This window comes from Hemiscyllium ocellatum, chromosome 5 (assembly GCF_020745735.1).
Source record: "Hemiscyllium ocellatum isolate sHemOce1 chromosome 5, sHemOce1.pat.X.cur, whole genome shotgun sequence".
NCBI lineage: Eukaryota > Metazoa > Chordata > Chondrichthyes > Orectolobiformes > Hemiscylliidae > Hemiscyllium > Hemiscyllium ocellatum.
The window spans coordinates 105,523,840-105,544,137 of record NC_083405.1 but is presented as its reverse complement, the minus strand read 5'-3'; the positions used below and the strand labels follow the sequence as shown (position 1 = coordinate 105,544,137).

The 20,298-nt window shown below is 38.9% G+C and overlaps 1 protein-coding gene across 5 annotated transcripts in view; it reads left to right on the top strand.

Annotated features, from left to right (window-relative positions):
• The window catches only part of LOC132815814 (partitioning defective 3 homolog), an 810,799-nt gene that overhangs the window by 525,315 nt on the left and 265,186 nt on the right, over positions 1-20,298 (top strand). For all 5 annotated transcript variants that reach the window (XM_060825083.1, XM_060825081.1, XM_060825084.1 and 2 more), the window contains exons 13-14: positions 12,752-12,940; positions 19,548-19,718. In XM_060825083.1, coding sequence (XP_060681066.1) covers positions 12,752-12,940; positions 19,548-19,718 — 360 coding nt within the window. The remainder of the gene's footprint in view (positions 1-12,751; positions 12,941-19,547; positions 19,719-20,298) is intronic.

Sequence of the window (20,298 nt, the reverse complement as noted above, 5' to 3'; positions counted from 1 at the left end):
CTGTAACTAAAGCAAACTAGATTGTATTGTCAAGGCCATTCAGTATAAAGTGAACTGCACTGTTTCATGCTTATACAAGAGCTTCAATGTTTAGAGACGTTCACCCAGTTTTGATCCACTCAGACAGTGGGGGGATGTAGAGATGTTGAAAAATGATCAAAGAGCCTCAGGTCTGAGTACATATCTAAGAAAAATTTTAGTCCTTCAAAAGGTTTGGAAAAGTTGGTCTGCTCACATTAGAGAGACCTAGAATTCAGAAACAATTCAGCCAGCATATAGAATATTGAATGGCTAAATTATGTTTCAGTTATAAGTCATTTAGATGCATTACTTAGGGAAGATCAGACATCATATTAATTTTGTCACAGTCAAGTGAAGAGGGGTGAATCAGCTACCTTCCTGAAACACCTCAGTTGATCGGAACCGATATTTTTGATTTTTAAATATACAAAGTCTTTTCTATGGCATGGGGGAGTCCAGAACTAGAAGGCTTAGGTTTAGGGTGAGAGGGGAAAGATATAAAAGGGACCGAAGGGGCAACTTTTTCACACAAATGGTGATGCGTGTATGGAATGAGGTGCTGGAGGAAGTGGTGGAGGCTGGTTAAATTACAACATTTAAAAGGCATCTGGGTAAGTACATGAATAGGAAGGGTTTAGAAGGAAATGGGTCAAGTGTTGGCAATGGGACTGGATTAGGCTGGCATGGGCAAGTTGGACTGAAGGATCTGTTTCCGTGCTGTATATCTCTATGACTCTACCTAAATATACCAGACTTCAGTTAGAATGTAGTATTAGTTAAAATTAAGAAACCAATTGTGAGGTTTTCTTACATGAAAGAGAGAAGAATTTTATAACTTGCAGTAAAACAAATCAAGCACACTTATGAGTACCAATGTAACAGTTGAAAGGGAACACAGTCTACATACAAAAGGAAGATAAAGAATATGCAGTTTGAATATTATAGTTGAACCTGAGACCTTGGTGACTTAGTTCTTGTCTTGTATCCTTCGTAAAATGTGTCAAACTCTGCAGTTGTCAGTGAATGCATTTTGTCCATCACTGGAGTTGACTGTTGAGATGTTGGAGAAGGAAACTGGGATAGAGAAAGCCTTCCAGTCCTTCTGTTAGAAATCCATTTTATTCTTTTTGCCCCAAAATACTTTTTCTGAAATACAGTCAACTTACATATTTCCATGACCTGCATCGTTGTTTTCTCCCCGCAACTTGGATAACCTACAGGCAACTTTCATCTCCCAGAAAGATGTTAATCAAAAATAGGCGACAACAATTTCATCCTGCTTGACTTAGTTTCAGTGCCTTTTGCAAAAGAACGGGTTTCGACTCACATTGTCTTTGCTTATGCTATGTAAATTTCATGATCTTAGATCATCCTTGTGACCACTGTGGTGAATTTTCTTTTGTTTTGAAATGCAATGTTTGTTGCCAACACAACTTCAGGGGATCTGATCACTGTAGTTGTAGTACCTGTGATCGCATTGCATTCCACCAGAAACGTTGCAATAAAAAACTTGTAAAACAGCACATCTGTTCACTTTGAGGCACTGATCTACCAATGTTCTCCACCCTTTAAATGTCTACAAGTGTAGCTCAAGTTAAAACTGGGAAGTACTAATTTTAACTGCGGAAGCTGCAGGGCGTCCTGTGCACACCAAGAAACAAGTGAATTGGTGAAAGGAAAATGGGCAAGGAGCAGGATGATTAAAGAAGAGGAGAACGGACAATGAGTCAGATGGTGAGAGGAAAGGAGAACCAGCAATGAACAGGGTGGGTGAGGAGACAGGAATATGGGGCAAAGAGAAAGGCAATGAAGGGAAAGGAGAATAGGGCAATGAGCTGGGAATGGGATGGTGAGTGAGCTAACAACAGAGGGAGAGGACAGGATGGTGAGAGAGAAAGCAAAATGGACTCATTATTTCTGGCTTCAGTGCTGTATTGACATAGACGACAATGACCCTGACTTTCTGCTCAAGTGTGTTGGAAGGAGATGATCCTGTTTGTAACAGGTTTAGTCCATGAATGGTGCCAGTTATGAAAATCAAATGATGGGAGTTAAAAATTAAGGGTCAATATTTTGCGAGTATCGTGACAACTTATACGGCAGTAGGATGGGTTAGATGTCAGGGGGTGGTTCTTTTCCAAGAGATTTAGTTGACCTTTGCCATGAATCATCTACATTTGTGATGAATCTCTGGATTGCTCCAAAACATTCAGCCAGTTCTATTTTATAAAATAAATAATAAGCTTGCAACTAAAATAAGACTGATTAATGTGGCCTTTTGGGAGAGTTTTTACAGATGGATTTTTATTTAATTGGCCTTGGCTTTTATCTGTGTTTTTTTAACTTTTGTGGGAAGCATGTGCCTGTTGTGTAGGGGCTGTACCACCCTCTTGTTTCACATATGATGACTGTAGGCAAAGACGTACACCAGTGAACCAGATGGCCTCTTCCTGCTTGTCATTTTGTATACATGTAAAAGTTTTCGACCATTAACAGCTACCCAAAATTGAGAATGTTAAACTATTTAAAGCCATAGTGTGTTGATTTAATTGTTTAGAAAAACATAATTGCTGGCACTAATTAGTAGTTGTAAAGATTACTAGTTTATAGGCCAGCCTCACAATGGTTATTTTTATGTAGACTAGTCATTAACTTAATTTGTTCTTAATTTGAAATGACTTGGCAATGACCAACTACAGATAAAAAAATTTGTTTTGAAACACCTTGTTCAATTTTAAAATTTAGCTTAGTTGATTTAACAATGAATCCTAAAGCTGGGCCCAAAACAGTCTCGTTAAAAAAATGGAAAAGTTGATCAGTTGAATAGAACTTATCATTTTAAACTTACCTTGCAATAAATGAAGCCTTTTGTTTGAATTACCTTGCACGTATGGTATATTTTCAACTTATGTAATTAATTGAATGGATAGACCTAGTTATCCAGGTGGGACGTCTGAAAAACCTTGCCTCATTAATATGAATTTGTATGGCTTTAATCCAGTAGATTCTTTGAGGTAAGATATCATGAATGCTGGTCCTTCGCAAGGAACAATTTCTTACAAATATTACCAAATTATTCTAAAATAATATAAGCATTATGAAGAGATTAATAAGATTTAATTTTTAAATTAATTTGTGGGATGTGAGCATTGTTAGTTGCCATGGCATTTAATGCCCACCCTGGTTGTCCTTAAAAAGGTGGTGATGAGCTGCATTACTGAACCATTGCAGGTCATATGTGGTAGGTTGACCCAAAATGTCCTTCCGGAGGGTTTTTTTTTGTGCCTTGAACCATAATTCTGATTACATTGAGGAGAAAAATATGTGTTATCTCCTTGTTGCTTTCCTTTACTCCTCCCCTATTAATTTTGTGTATGCAATTCTCGGTGGACTGATCCAACTCATAGATATTTAAATATATTCTTACAATCCCATTCCACGCTTGACTGATAAAGAAGTACACTTGAGCAAGTTAGATCGTGTGCTGTTAAGTGGGCCATTTTTTGATTGTTTAAAGTATTACAATTTGTATTCAAATTTATTACTTGCATTAATCTAAGCCCAGATTCCAGTTTATAGTGAATTAAGTCGGTCATAGATTTGTGAAATGTGCACGTAGAGTCAAAATGTAACTAGAAATGAATGTCAATGAGTTGTACTTTTCGTGCGCAATTTTCTAAGTTGGAAAATACTTTTGATCCTGAAATGAAGTACATACAAACCTTAGACTGTTGTGACACTGACAGACCATCTGTGTTTCATCCTTGATCTTTATGAGAGAAACTTAAAATTAATTGCACGACTGTTCTCTGCTGATAATTCTGCGCACCCTTATGCTTCAAATATTTTAATCTATTTTCCCTTCCAAATTGATGTGTTCTCTGCCTTATTTCTCCCTGTGGCAAAGCAGTTTATGCTCCAATAAAGCTCTATTATAAAAGTTTTCCTAGCTTGTTGGTTAACTTTCTTGCTGACCATTTTAAATTTGATACCCCTTATCATTGACCACTGGAGGCAATCGCTATTCCCTGTTCACATTATCCTAACTTAATAGTTCCGGAAAGCTCTCCAAATTGTCCTTTTTTTTAAGATGTGGAAAGCATTTAGCTTTATGCTGTTACCTGAATGCTACTTTTTTTTTACATTTTTGTCAGAGCATAGTTTTTTTTAAGTGTTTGAAGATTCAGTGATTCAGGTTTGACAGTTCTACTACTGAGACCCGTGCCAGAGTGTTCACATGTAAATAGAAATTTTCATTGACCCTATAGCATTATGAAAATGAATTTTAAGGTTTCTGGAAATTAAGATAATTATAATCCCTTCAAAGTCTCAGTATTTGGAGGGCACTGCTTAATTTGATTGGGCTTGCCATTGTTTTTTGTGCAGCTGGTTGTTATGAAAAAGGATTAATTTTATAAACAAGTGCTCAATGACAAAGTCTTCAGCTTCAACTAGATAAATTAGAAATGCAACAATTTGAGAGATTTTAGTTACTGATGTAAAGGCTAAAGTTATCAGTCCATTTGTTCTTGTCAGTAAGGCGGGGCTCCAATTTAGAAGATTGAGTATTCCACTTTCTGTTCCTATTCCTAACTCAGCTGCTCTCATTAGGTACAGTTTGCTGGGACTTGGCTGAGCTTCCTAGTGAACGTAATGACACAGCGGTGAACCCTTCTGTTAGTTAAACCAAACACCCAGAAAAGCTGACCTCCCCTCCAAATCTTTTAAAATATGAGTGACAGAGAACTCTGAAATTCTACTGTTTTAAAAAAAATATTGATTTATTCTTTAACTCTAAAAGTAAGCATTAAACAACAATTATTCACAACTCTAAGCACCCTCCTTCTCTTAACTGTTTATTACCTGCCTCCAACTCTGTAACAATATGCTGTTCCAATAAGACACTTATTCAGATTGCATCAACTTAAATTCAAAACCACACAGCTGTCGTCTTTGGTGTCTGTCTTCATCTCTGCATACCTCGTCATGGTCCTGTCCCCTTTAGTCCAAAAACTCCCCACCTACGTTCGGGACACCACCCACTCCCTCCACCTCCTCCATGATTTTCGCTTCCCCAGCCCCCAATGCCTTATCTTCATCATGGACATCCAGTCCCTATATACCTCCATCCCCCATCACGAAGGCCTCAAAGCCCTCCGCTTCTTCATTTCCTGCCGACCCAACCAGTATCCTTCCACTGACACTCTCCTTCAACTAACTGAGCTGGTCCTCACTTTGAGCAACTTCTCTTTCCAATTCTCCCACTTCCTCCAAACCAAAGGACTAGCCATGGGCACCCACATGGGCCCCAGCTATGCCTGCCTCTTCGTTGGATATGCGGAACAGTCCATCTTCCGCAGCTACACTGACACCACCCCCCACCTCTTCCTCCGCTACATCGATGACTGTATCGGCGGTCCCTCGTGCTCCCAAGAGGAGGTTGAACAGTTCCAGAAAGACCACTCCCTCCGCGACTCCCATGTCAGGTCCACACCACCCACCAACCCAACCTCCACTCCCGACACCTTCCCCTGTAACCGCAAGAAATGCAAAACTTGCGCCCACACCTCCCCCCTCACTTCCCTCCAAGGCCCCAAGGAATCCTTCTATATCCATCACAAAATCACCTGCATCTCCACACACATCATTTACTGCATCCACTGCACCCAATGTGGCCTCCTCTACATTGGGGAGACAGGCCGCCTACTTGCGGAACGTTTCAGAGAACACCTCTGGGACACCCGCACCAACCAACCCAACCACCCCATGGTTGAACACTTTAACTCTCCCTCCCACTCCACCAAGGACATGCAGGTCCTTGGTCGCCTCCATCGCCAGACCATGGCAACACGACGCCTGGAGGAAGAGCGCCTATCTTCCACCTAGGAACCATCCAACCACACGGGATGAATGCAGATTTCTCCAGCTTCCTCATTTCCCCTCCCCCCACCTTATCTCAGTCCCAACACTTGGACTCAGCACCGCCTTCTTGACCTGCAGTCTTCTTCCCGACCCATCCACCCCCACCCCACTCCGGCCTATCACCCTCACCTTAACCTCCTTCCACCTATCGCATTCCCAATGCCCTTCCCCCAAGTCCTTCCTCCCTTTTTTTTTTCTTAGCCTGCTTGGCACACCTTCCTCATTCCTGAAGAAGGGCTTATACCTGAAACGTTGATTCTCCTGCTCCTTGAATGCTGCCTGACCTCCTGCGCTTTTCCAACAACACATTTTTCAGCTCTGATCTCAAGCATCTACAATCTGCACTTTCTCCTAGTACATTTTTATATCCCCAACATCAATCATCTCATTGGTTCGATATTGGCAAAATAATAAATTCAAACTCAATTGGGCATTACTATCCAGGGCATAATTTAAACTGGTTAAATTCAAATTACTGTCAAAACAGCAACCAACACAGGTATCCATTTCACAGCCAAATGTTATGTATGTACAATTTTCCAGTACACACTGAAACTGCTATCTAGTCATATCACACAGATGCTTGTAATTTCTCAGTTCAGAACAGCATCTCTCTTAAAGCTACAGTACACACCTTCAACTTCATAATACAAAACACTGTGTACAAGCAGGATGTTCTATTTAAGATGCAAAGAAATGGTGAAATGCATTCCACTACGCAGAAGCAGATCTGAGATTTCACTTTCTGTTGTTGTGTCATGTGTAACCACAGAACTAGTATGGATTTCTTCAAGCTGAATCAAAATTATAATTACCAGGGTCTTCCTGAAGTGTTATCATCAGTTTACTATTGAGAGTGAAGCAATGCAAGTGCAGAATCCTTTTCAGTCATGACATAAATGACTTTTCTGTATAAAATTTGTGTGTATATGTAATATATTTACAGAGCATGTAGCTGAAGAGAGATGCAGATAAAGGACTATGACAGCAATTTTGAGAACGCTTTCAAGTAACCATCAAATAGCAAAGATAGTCTTTGCCAAACAATTTTCACATGCCTGCCCGTTGAAAGATTTTCCAGTTGGAACAATATGACTCTGTCTCTTTGCTTGTCCCATTTATTCTACATGGCCATCTGTGTTTCTTTAGCTTCTATCCCAGTTGTATTTGCACTTTCCTCTTGACAAATAAAAAACATTTTCTCTTTGCATGTCATGTCCATTTTCAGCCTTAGGGTTCAATTACTGTGTTTGAATGTGTTTCAAGCTCTGACTTGAACTCTTTCGCTGTTGGATTTATTGCAAGTTTTGACTTCACAGTGAGACAACGAGAGAGATTTTTGCAATATCTGTCCCCAAGTGGTGGTTTCCACTGACTGGTATCTCCAAGGTGCAAGGGATCCTAATTCTATAACAGGTGAAGCAGTGACTCTGTTGTCAAAACAAGGATAATTGTACATCCAACTTCCTCCTCTTCTTCCTATTTCTGTTGAATCAGGTAAATACTTGAAAATGTCCCGAAAGAAGAATCTAAACGGCAATGCAAATCAGTTTACTGTTGAGAGTGAAGCAATGCAAGTGCAGAATCCTTTTCAATTGTGACATAAGTGACTTTTATGTACAAAATGTTTGTGCATGTGTAATATATTTACAGAGCAAGTAGCTGAAGAGAGATGCAGATAAGTGACTATAACTATAGTGACTATAATCTAGGGCAGATAATGGATTAGTTGCATCAGAGTTCTGCATTTCATAACTATCATTTAAACTGATCAAGCACCATGAGCCTCTAATACTTAATTTATCCAAAAAAAATCTTGGAACAAGAAGAAGTACTTCCTTGGCAGCATTGATCATTACCCAAGTTGCTATGAGGCAACCATGCAATATTGAATGAGAGTCAAGTAGACCAATGGTGTGTTGAGATGACAGCTACCTGACCTTGAAAGACATTAATTAACTAATTGAGCTTTTTCAACAGATTTCATGGCCAATAATGAGTGTTATGGTGGGATTTAAATTTAACTGGCATCAAGTTTCACTATTTATTTAACTGCAACAGAGGTAGATTTGGCCAAACCAGTATGAAAGATAGGTGAGTTCCAAATGGAACTGAAAGATACTCTAAACCATCCACAGTTGAGTTTCCATAGTGTTTACATTGATTCAAGATTCACTTTGCTCTTACCATTATTGGCCCACAAAAAGTACTTCCAGGTTGAACTTGCAAGGTTTTGAAAGCTCCTTATACAGAGTTATAGAGTCATAGAGATGTACAGCATAGAAACAGACTCTTCGGTCTAACCCGTCATGCCGACCACACGTCCCAACCCGATCTAGTCCCACCTGCCAGCACCCGGCCCATATCTCTCCAGACCCTTCGTATTCATATACCCATCCAAATTCCTTTTAAATGTTGCAATTGTACCAGCCTCCACCACTTCCTCTGACAGCTCATTTCATCCACGTACCATTCTCTGCCTGAAAAGGTTGCCCCTTAGGTCTCTTTTATATCTTTCCCCTCTCACCCTTAACTTATGCCCTCTAATTCTGGACTCCCCCATCCCAGGGAAAAGACTTTGCCTATTTACCCTAATTTTGTAAATCTCTATAACGTCACCCCTCAGCCTCTGACTCTCCAGGGAAAACAGCCCCAGCCTGTTCAACCTCTCTCCATAGCTCAAATTCTCCAACCCTGGCAACATCCTTGTAAATCTTTTCTTTAATTAATTTTATTTAGTGCATAATAACATTTCTGGAGTTCTTTTCATAAAAAAACTGTATGACAGCAGATTTTCTAGTACACATCAATGAGACAATAAATAATTCATCTTGTTTTTCTTAAGATTATCCTCAGTGATTACTCACAGGCAGACGACTAGCACCCTTACTTTTGCTGATAAATCTATTTTCCACATTAGCGCTCTCAAATACATCAAGGAATCCATTGTAGCAGAAACACAAAAAATAAATAATTGCCTTTTACTAAGCCACCTGCTTGTATTAATTTATGGAAATATTTGCATTAATAATTATGCGAATGTTTTCACATTAAAATAACCTAACCAGTAGAATTTTAAGCAATTTCCCAATTTCTGACCAAAGCAGGAACATGTCATATTGACTTTTCTGCTGCTGAATCTTTGTAAGTGATTCTCTGTGGAGTAGCTTTATTATGCTACCTTTGGTTATCATGATTTGGAGGTGCTGGTGTTGGACTGGGGTGTACAAAGTTAACAATCACACAATGCCAGGTTATAGTCCAACAGGTTTATTTGGAAGCACTGACTTTGAGAGTGCTGTTCCTTCATCAGGTGGTTGAATGGGCTTATATGCTCAAATTTGGAAGAAAGAGAGACAATCTCATTGAAGTATGCAAATAGACACCAAGAGGCATTTTTCCCTAGCTGGGATATATAGAATACATGTACATGATGTTCGGGTAAGCGATTAGTTGTTTAGAAATGAAGTGAGAGATTCCTTCACTCAAATGCTTGTGAATATTTTGAAACCTGTAAACCAGATGGTTGCAGATACTCCATTGTTGAATATTTGAGGCTGGCAGGGACAGATGCTTATTCTCAGGCAATTGAAGGACGCAGAAAGCGACAGTAAGTGAACTTAAGGTTGATTATCCTACTGTACAATAGAGCCGTTCAGTGAACCACATGATCTGCTTGTGCTGCTAGTTCATGTGATCTTGTATTCTTCCCGTAAGAAGTGAGTGAATTGCATCTTCCTCCAGCTATTTATTGGGAAGGCCAAGCCCAATGTTTTTGACAGCCAAGGGCAACTTCTCTCCATCTATGAGAGAGATTGTATTCCCTTGCATCTGCTTTCCTGGTGTTAAACTGACACAATGGTACAATTTTGGGGGCCAGTCTCACTTGCTACAACATTGCATAAACATATTAATAACATATTGCCCTTGTCATTCTCGGGGGATTGTTCCCTGTGCTGAGTTTATGATGGACTAGTGGGAAAGACTATTTCAGCCAGTGGCGCAGCCAAATACAGTGAAATCTTTGTTTTGTATAATGCAGCTGAAGTTCAGTCTATATTCCTATTTGCCAACATGATCATTTATTGTTCAGTATACAAAGTTGCTGACTTCAGCTCCTGTTGAATTAGTCAAATGTTTTGGTTTATCTATGCTCAATTATTCCAATCCTCCTCTTGCTGACTTTGCATCTTCTGCTATCTCTGAATTCTTGTACCTGCGCTGTTGCAAAGTTGATGTGTGTAAAGTTGTAAAATGCCGGAAAGCATTGCATGGTCCCTTTAAAAGATGTTTTTTTTTCAGTGCTTAGAGTTAAAATGAATGTCTGAACAACAAATTGCAGAGCAGAGTGTGCTGGAATTGAAATGTGTTGTATTGAATATCCATATAGCATTTTTACTAAGACAACAAGTCTTTTTAAATTTAACCCATCAATTTAAATACAGCCCTTGGAGATTAAAACCAATTAAATTTAAATCTGATGGTTTTGACTACCTTGAACCAATTGTAAAGAAATTAATAGGTCATCATGGGTATAAAAGATGAGGGCATTTGGAAAATCAATGAGCCAATTGCCATCTGAAGAGATAACAACTCTCAGTGAAAGCTCTAATTAATAAAGGTACTGCAGCCCTCTTAGCTAATGTTACAGGCAGCAGGATTCACAGAGAGAATATTCTTGACACAAAAACATGATGGAGAGAGGCATTTCTGAAAGATCAGTGAAGAGGGCAAGCAGCATTCCAGAAGACATGTGCTAGCTGTAATTTTGAGAGTCTAACTTCTATTGTTTTGTTCTGTAAGTGGGACTTTTTTTATTGGAGCAGCATATCATTAAGATTTTGTGTTATTAGTGAATAGTTAATAGTTAGAGGGGTATTGTTTGGTTTGTTAGTAGTTCTGTTAATTTCTTCACTGATGGAGTTGGATAAATAAATTGTTACTTTTTGATTATAGAGTGAGTGAAAGGATTTCATTTTATTTCACCATGCCTTTATAAAAGATTGGGAGTGTAAGAGGCAGGTTGTATCACTTTTCACATTTTTTTAAACAGACTATGAGGCAAGACGAGCCTCTCTGGGTGTTTTGGTTTAGTCATCAGAGTGGGTTCGACCTCCGCTTTATAACAGCACACAACTCAACTGCTTGGATCCAGTCAAGCATCATGTCCTAACACTATCTTCTAAAACCAATTGTTTCTACCTGTCTCCCAGTGCAATAAATTATGATCTCTCTCATCTTGTGTTCTAACTTGACAGCTCCCCTCTGGCATTATATCCCAATCAGACCTCTAGATTTTTGGGACTGAATCTGTATGGCTACGTTTTGTCAACATTTTGAGTGTTGCTCCATTTTGGAGTTAAACTTAACCACTGGCTTCAAATTTACAGTATAAATTTTAAGTTTGTACGAAGGAAACTTGATTTCCACTGAGGCTGAACTAATGTGTATATTGATTTAAGGGGCACCACTCTGCATGAAGAAAGGGGCAAGGCAAAGAGACAGGCCATTGTGAATTATCGCAGTTTGTAAAGGGATTGAATTTTGCACCAGAATCTTAGCTGACTGAGCTAATTGACCCAGTATGAGCAGATTGCCTGTCCTGGTGTTTAACAAAACAAGTAAACTGTCGTCAGACATTGACCTGCATAAGTGCTCATTAAACTATACTTCTAATTAAATTGGCTTCTTTTATAGCCATTATCCGTGTTTCTTAAAAACAGTGGGATTCCTGGATTTGATTAACTGTTTCTTCAGACTTGCTTCATAAGTGTGTTATTGGCTTGTAGAATTTTTAAATCTTTCATTTTAAGCTTCAATGGACCATTAATTAATGCTTATGTAGAGTTTCTATTCAACAGTTCTTGAAATAGTTGTATACTGGTCAAGCACATTGCTAGCATGATACTACAGAGGCATTGTTAATCTAAAATTGTTTGTATGGGTATTTGATCTTCTATGGTATTATAGTGTGGCGATGCAGCTACCTTAAAGTTATGCCATCCTTGGCCTTTTTTTCCAGAAAGATTATAAAAGCGGTGATTCCAAAACGTCTGGCTTGGATGGGTTTTCTTTCTGTCTGTCTTTCTGTCTTTCTGTCTGTCTGTCTGTCTTCCTGTCTGTCTGTCTTCCTGTCTGTCTGTCTTCCTGTCTGTCTGTCTTCCTGTCTGTCTGTCTTCCTGTCTGTCTGTCTTCCTGTCTGTCTGTCTTGTCTGTCTGTCAGTCAGTCTTTCCTTCCCGTAAGACCCTTTGTTGATTTTACCTTCCTTGCAAAGGGATGTTTATGGGGATTGTTTCAAGTATTTGGAACAGCATTGTTAAATTGGGATAATCTGTTGGGTTCTTGGATAGGTTAAGTTTTTCAATATTCTGTTCTCTTTTTTGTTTGTGTTTCATTTGGTAACCAAATTCTGTTTTGCTTAAAACTAAGTGGTTTGACAAACTGCATCTCTCCTGGAATATCCACTCTACACCTGCTTAAAACACCTAGCAAAGTTAGAGTCCAGGCTACTTTCTTAAAATGTTTTGAGGGAGTCTGGCCTGGTCCATAATGGTAGAGAAACAGGTCAGTGTATTTTTCAGGTAAAGTCTGATTATAGTGCATAGCATATGTGAATCAGGACATGCATATATACTTCACTTTCAACTTAAAAATCATAGAGGCATACATTTAACTCCAAACATTGGTCATTGCAACAAAAATAGTGGTTTGTTTGCACTTAATATCTTTATCAGGTCAATATGATGCTGATTTTTTTTTAAATGTAAGCTGTTTATCAGTTTAAAACATTATGTTTTTATATGTTAGAAAGCAGAGGATGATGACTTGGTGCTTACACCTGATGGTACCAGGGAGTTCCTGACATTTGAAATTCCTCTCAATGATACTGGATCAGCAGGCCTCGGAGTTAGTGTCAAAGGTAATAGATCAAAAGAAAACCATGCTGACCTGGGCATATTTGTGAAATCAATCATCAATGGAGGAGCAGCATCGAAGGTAAATCAATTTGGTATCTAGATGATAATTAAGTTTTTAATGACTGTTTATAAAAGGATATTTACATTGAAATTCGCTGAAGCAATATTCACCACATTTATCCCTTCATCAATTGAAGTTGTTGACTCTTTGATGAGATGTAGTTCCATTGGGTTCCAGACACCCTCTGATCCTGGATCATTTGTGAATTGTGTACCCGGTCCTATTCTTCAAAGAGACCTATGTGCCTATGCTGAGTAGAGGCTAGAAAAGAAGATTGACTGACGAACTTACCTCCTCAGCCAAGAATGTTCAGCTTTATTGGAGCATTTCCATTGCCACAGTTGCTGAGAGCAGATAATTTAACACAGATCAAAAATTGAACAACTGCACCTCAGTGGTTTTTTTTTCAAAAAGTACATGGAGATGCTTGTACCAAGAGAAAGAAGCTTTAAAACTTGAACAATATGAAATTACTTCAGTATTCTAACAGCTACTTTAAGAGGGAAACATCCTTAAGCAAGCTATTGAGGCACAAAATCAGGATGAACCAAAAATGTGTAATGCAATGAAAATACTTTATGCTAATGTTCACTGAGAAAGACACTGGAGAAAGTGCCTGAATAATGACAATTTAATGAGGATTAACAACTCTTTGAAATATGATCAAAATGTTTAAAGCAAAGGCTGAAATGAAACCACAAGGATATTTATCCAGGAGTTCCAAGCCTCTTCTGAGCCAGGATTACCAGGCTCATGTCCCAATTCAAAACTTCTCCACTACTGTACTGTGCCATCATCATATGGCCAACAAATTGATAATCAACCTGTACATCCTCTGGCTAAGCCTGTGGTACCTCCTCAGTGAAAATCAACAGAAGGCAATGTCAATCTAATTCACTATCCTTCCAAACATAACCTAGGAGCAACATATGGAAGCCCTCTTAAGGATATCATCCATGAACAAAAAGATGTCTCCTGTTAACTGTAAGTCTAGTATAGTCTACTTCAAAAAAAAATCTGGCAAAGATGTTGCTATTTGATACAGTGGGATTCCAGGACATAACCTGAAATGGCTAAAGAATTGGTTTCAGATTAGAGAGCTGCTAATTAAGAAACCAAGAAATGGGAACAACTGTGCATACTTCCAAACCTGCTTCATCTTTCAGTAAGATATTCTTGATCTTCTATTTAATTCATAATGCAGTCCATTATCCTAACCTGTCTGCATTTCCCATGTTTTATTTGTCAGATATCTATAGACCTCCATCTTGGATGTAAGAATCCACATTTGGTTGAGTGAAAAGGATACTCCTTATTTATATTTCAAATGGGCAATCTTTTTATTCTCAGCAAGAAATCCTCAGTTGAAGATTAGCGAGGAAACATCCACTCAGCGTCAGCCCTGTTACCCACTTAATAATTTTATGCTTAAGTAAGATTAACTCCCTAGGAAATGTTAGTTTCATCTACTCAATTTCTTTCCACGGGGCAGTTAACTTATCCCTGTTCTTTTTAAAAAAAAAACTCGTTCTTGGACCTTTTTATTTCTTTTGAGTTGTGAGTGCCAGTGATAAGTTTGACATTTGCTGCATATCCCTAATTGTGTTTGAAATGAGCTTGCTCGGCCATTTCAGAGAGCGTTTTCGAGCCAATTACATTGTATTGGGTCTTCAGTCATATGTCGGCCAGTGCAGGTAAGGGCAGCAGATTTCCTTCCCTTAAGGGCATTGTGAATCCAGTGTTCTTTCACAACAATCGGTGAAAATTTTCAGGTTGATCACTGTTTTCTCTCTACAGGGTGTTACCAGACCTACTGAATGTTTTCAGCAATTTCTGCTTTTGTTTCCTATTTCCACCATCTGCAGTTCTTTGTTTTATTTTAGTGATGCCAGGATGTCATGGTGACCCAGTGGTTAGCACTGCTGCCTCTCAGTGCCAGGTGCCTCCGATGATGTCTGTGTGGAGTTTGCACATTCTCCCAGTCTCTGCGAGGTTTCCTCCAGATGGTCTGGTTTCCTCGCACAGTCCAAAGATTTGCAGGTTAGGTGGATTGGCCATTCTAAATTGCCCCTTGTGTCCAAAGATGTGCGTGCTAGGTGGATTAGCCATGGGAAATGCATGGTTACAGGGATAGGGTAGGGGTCTGGGTAAGGTGCTCTTCGGAGAGTTGGTGTGGACTTTTTCCGCACTGTAGCATTCTATGATGTTGTATGATAATTTTCTGGTCGTCTGCTTTGGTGAGATATGGCACACCCATCCCCAGAATGTTAGCCTGTGTCTCTGGATATCAAGGCCAGTGACTACAGCAGCATGTCTTCACAATGCACTCCCTCAACTGAAGTACATAAGGCTATCAGTTTAACCGCTTCAGTTTGCTCCTCCATTTCATAGATTTCTTTTGTATTTCTTCATGGGACATGGATATCGCTGGCTGGACCAGTATTTATTACCACTCATTTTATTACCCTTGAGTCCACTGGGCTATTCAGTGGACAGTGAGAAGCCAACGACATTGCAGTGGTTTTGGAATCACATATAGCTGAGATTAGACCAATTTTGTATCCAAAGTGGATAACATCACATCCATAAATTTTTATTTCATCTACCAGGCTCATGCCCACTTCACTTAACATATCAAAATATTTCTGTAATCTCCTAGTGTTCTCTTCACAATAACACATTGTGTTATCAGCAAATTTGGATATCGTACACCTAGTGACTTGAATTGTCTCTCACAGGCATAGGGACAATGTTATTATACCAAAAGATGCAAATTTCTTGGTTCAGATTTTTAGAAATTCTTTATTTGGTTAATATTTAATTGGTTAAACATGTTATGACACACACATGGAGCAGTTAAAGAACAAAGAAAATTTACAACCCAGGAACAGGCCGTTCAACCCCCCAACCCTGAGCTGATCCAAATCTACTATCCAAACCTGTCACCCAATTCCTCAGCATCTGTATCCCTCTGCTCCCCACCTACTCATGCATCTGTCCAGATGCATCTCAAATGAATCTACTGTGCCTGCCTCTACCACCTCTGCTGGCAACGCATTCCAGGCACCACCACCCTCTCTGTGTAAAGTACTTGCCGCGTGTATCCCCCTTAAACTTTTCACCTCTCACCTTAAAAGTGTGACCTCTCATTATGAAATCCTTCACACTGGGGAAAAAGCTTATTTCTATCTACCCTGTATATATCCTTCATAAATTTGTAAGCCTCAATCAAGTCCCCCCTCAATCTTCTTTTCTCTAATGAAAACAAACCTAACCTACTCAACCTGTCTTCATAGCTAGCACCTTCTGTACCATGCAACATCCTCATAAACCTTCTATGCACCCTCCCCAAAGCGTCCACATCCTTTTGGTAATGTGGCGACCAGAACTCTGCACAGTATTCTAAATGTGACCGAACCAATGTCCTGCACAATTTTAACATGACCAGCCAACTCTTATACTCAATACCCCGTCTAATGCAAGCAAGCATACTATATGCCTTCTTGACCACTCTATCCACCTGTCCAGCAACCTTCAGGGTACAATGGACCTGCACTCCCAGATCTCTCTGCTCATCAACTTTTCCCAAGGCTCTTCACTTTAGAATTAGACTTGCCTAAATGCATCACCTCACATTTGTCTGGATTGAAATCCACCTGCCACTTTTCCACCCAACTCTCCAGTCTATCTATATTCTCCTGTATTCTTTAACAGTGTCTTATGCTTTCTGCTACTCCACCAATCTTCATGTCATTTGCAAACTTGCTGATCGTACCAACAGTGCCCTCTTCTAGATCATTTACGTATATCACAAACAACAATGGCCTCAACACTGATCCCTGTGGAACACTACTGGTCACCTTTCTCCATTTTGAGAAACTTACTTCAACTACTACTACTCTGTCTCATGTTGCTCAACCAGTTCTTTATCCACCTAGCTAGAACACTCTGCACACCATGTGACTTCACTTTTTCTATTTGTTTACCATGGGGACCCTTATCAAATGCCATACTAAAGTCCACGTATATGACATCAACAGCCCTTCCTTTATCTATCAACTTGGTCACTTCCTCAAAGAACTCTATTAAGTTGGTAAGGCACAATCTCCCCTCCACACAAAACCATGTTGCCTATCACTGATAAGCCCATTCTTTTCTAAATATAAATAGATCGTATCCTTCAGTACCCTCTCCAGCAACTTTCCCACCATTGACATCAGGCTCACTGATCTGTAGTTTTTCTGGAATATGCCTACTACACTTCTTGTACAGGGGGACAACATGAGCAACCTTCCAGTCCACCGGCACGTCACCTGTGTTTAAGGATACCACAAAGATATCTGTTAGGGCCCCAGCTATTTCCTCTCTCGCTTCCCTCAGTAACCTGGGATTATTCCCATCCGGTCCTGGGGATTTGTCCACCTTAATAACCTCTACCCTACCCAATGCATCTTCCCTACTTATGTCAAGTTGAAATTTTATTTTCACTCATGGAATATGGGGATTGCTGACTAGGCTAATTTTTATTGCCCATTTGTGCAATTAAAAGTCAACCACCGTGTGTGTGGGTCTGGAGTCGCATTCAGTCCAATATTTCATTCAGTTGTAAGTATTTTTCTAATCAACTTGTTCAGAACGTGGTTACACTCCTCTGGAGAAGGTGGGACTTGAACTTGGGTCTCCTGGAGCAGAGATGGAGGCACTACCACTGCACCACAAGAACTCTTGATCATCACATCTGAGTTATCGATGAAGATTGTGAATAACTGTTTCCTCTCTTCTTCCTTTCTTGGCAAACAGAGTTATGTTTGACATCTTCCAATATACACACAATTTCCGGATCTCGGGAATTCTGAGCTATCAAAATCAATGCATGTGTGATCTAAGGAGCTGTTTCTTTGTAAAGCATTAGGTGGTGGTCCATAAACTGTAGGATATTTATTGGTTTTAACCCCATTAATGTTTATGTCTTGCTTCTTTATTATAAGTCTCTTAAATTTCTGACTTTTCTGAAGAGTGGGTTCCTGACTGTTTCTAGAATTGATTCGTGCCTCCTTCTGTACAGACATTGTTTAATGTCACTAAATTTTTCTAACCTTTTTGGTGGTTCTGTCTCTAAGTGATGCACATTTACTTTTGTTAATTCATTCCTGTATACCTACTTATAGGGCTTTTACAATCACTGTGGATACTTTACTGAGTTCTAGATTCCTCAGGTTTAGTTTATTTTTGAATATTGGCTGACTTTTCTGATCATTGAACACTCATGTTAACTTTCATTGTTAGTCATAGTAGACCACTTTTTCTGTGGTTTTGTTTTGTTTTTAAAGAAAATGTAACACCCTTGTGTTTTTGGAATTATTCTTTAAATGTTTTCCATGGTTTATCTACACTCATATTTTAATCCCGTTTGCTAATCTCCCTCAACAAATTTGTCCTTCATACCTTTGTTTTATTTACATTTAAGACCCCAGTCTTGGGCTTAACTAATTCACTCAAACTGATGTGACCAGTGTTCCCAAGAATGCCTTTTCCTGAAAGGATATTGTATAACCCCACTAAATTGCACAAAACTAAATCTAAAATGGCCTGTTCTCCCAATTTGTTCCTTGACATACAGATATAGGAAACTATTTTGAATGCATTCTGTGAATTCTTCTCCACGTTGACTGTGAGATTGGTTTGTCCAGTTTCTATGAAAATTCAAAAAAATAATCATCGCATTTTCCTCTACATAGAAGTTATGTTGCGATGAGTGAAGTCCTTAATGAAGTGCATTAAAGAGCAATGTTAAGATTTGCATCATTTCAATTACAGACTATCAAATTTAGTTCAAAATCTTTACACAAACTATCCAGTATGCATTCTGTGGAATGGTGTTTAAATCAAAGAAAATGATTCGGAATGAATTGACCAAATGTTGTAGTTGGTTGGAACAACGTTCAATGATTTTTTTAGTGACAGAAGTAAAAAATAGGTTTAGATATATACCATGAATGTTGTTATAGCATGTTAACATTATAATGATGTTCTTCATGACCATTGTGAAAATGGACATACAAAACCATTCCCTGTTTTCATGTTCGTATTGTTGAAGGAAACATATATTCCCTGACTTTGTGGGAAGTTTACACTTGTTTCATTAAATTAGATTTCCTAAAGTGCGGAAACAGACCCTTCAGCCGAGCAAGTCTACACTGATCCTCCAAAGAGCAACCCACATGGACCCACCTCTCTCTGACTAATGCACCGAACACATGGGCAATTTAGCATGGTCAAATCACCTGACCTGCATATCTTTGGACTGTGGGAGGAAACCGAAGCACCCGGAGAAAACCCACACAGACACAGGGAAAATATGCAAACTCCACGCATACAGTGGCCCGAGGCTGGAATCAAACCTGGATCCCTGACACTGAGGCAGTGCTAACTGCTGAGCCACCGTGCCGCCCCTAAGCATACTTTTCAAATTGACAAATACAACTCCTTAATACATCTAGCAAAGAAATGCCTTGTCAAAAGAGCTTGAATGTTTCCTGAATGAATTTGATGACTGGATTTTGAATGAAAATGTTACAAATTGAGAGCTGGTCTAAAGCAGGACTTTATTTTATCTTCACTTCAGGATGGTAGACTTAATGTGAATGACCAGCTTATAGCAGTGAACAGTGAATCATTGTTGGGAAAAACAAACCAAGATGCCATGGAGACACTGCGGAGATCCATGTCCACAGAGGGAAATAAGAGAGGAATGATCCAATTGATTGTTGCCAGGAGGATAACAAAACACAATGAGGTAATAATTAGTGTTGACTTTGATAATGTAAGGCCATAAAATACAAACCCCCACAAAGTTAATTACTTCCTTTTGAAGTCAAATGTTGAAAAATGCATACACTCAATTCTGAAATATACCCATTTTTGTAAGTTTCTGAACAATAATGTTTCTATTAAATTTATCATTAGAGTTTGCTGTGAAACAGAAAGTGAACATTCATCAAGAAATATAAAATTCAGGCTATCATGAATAAGATATGATTTCAAAGATAATATCTCTCTCTTTATTGCAGATGCTAATATGTATTCAAATTTAGGTCAGATAAAAATGTACTCCCCAGAGGTTAGAGTATTTCTTAATTTCCACCTTTTTGTTCAATACACTGGTTTGACTGCCAGTTAGACAAGGCAAAATATATTTTTTAAAATGTGACTTCATCAGTGTATTCTTTTTTAAGGTTTTCTGTTCCTTTTTCTCCTTCAATTTTGTTTTCTTTTGTGTGGAGTACAATCTGGTCCAGTCAAAATATTCAGTGAGATTAAGTCTTTTTAAATTTATACTTGATTACTTGTATTATGTTAAGATTCTAAAATGTGCC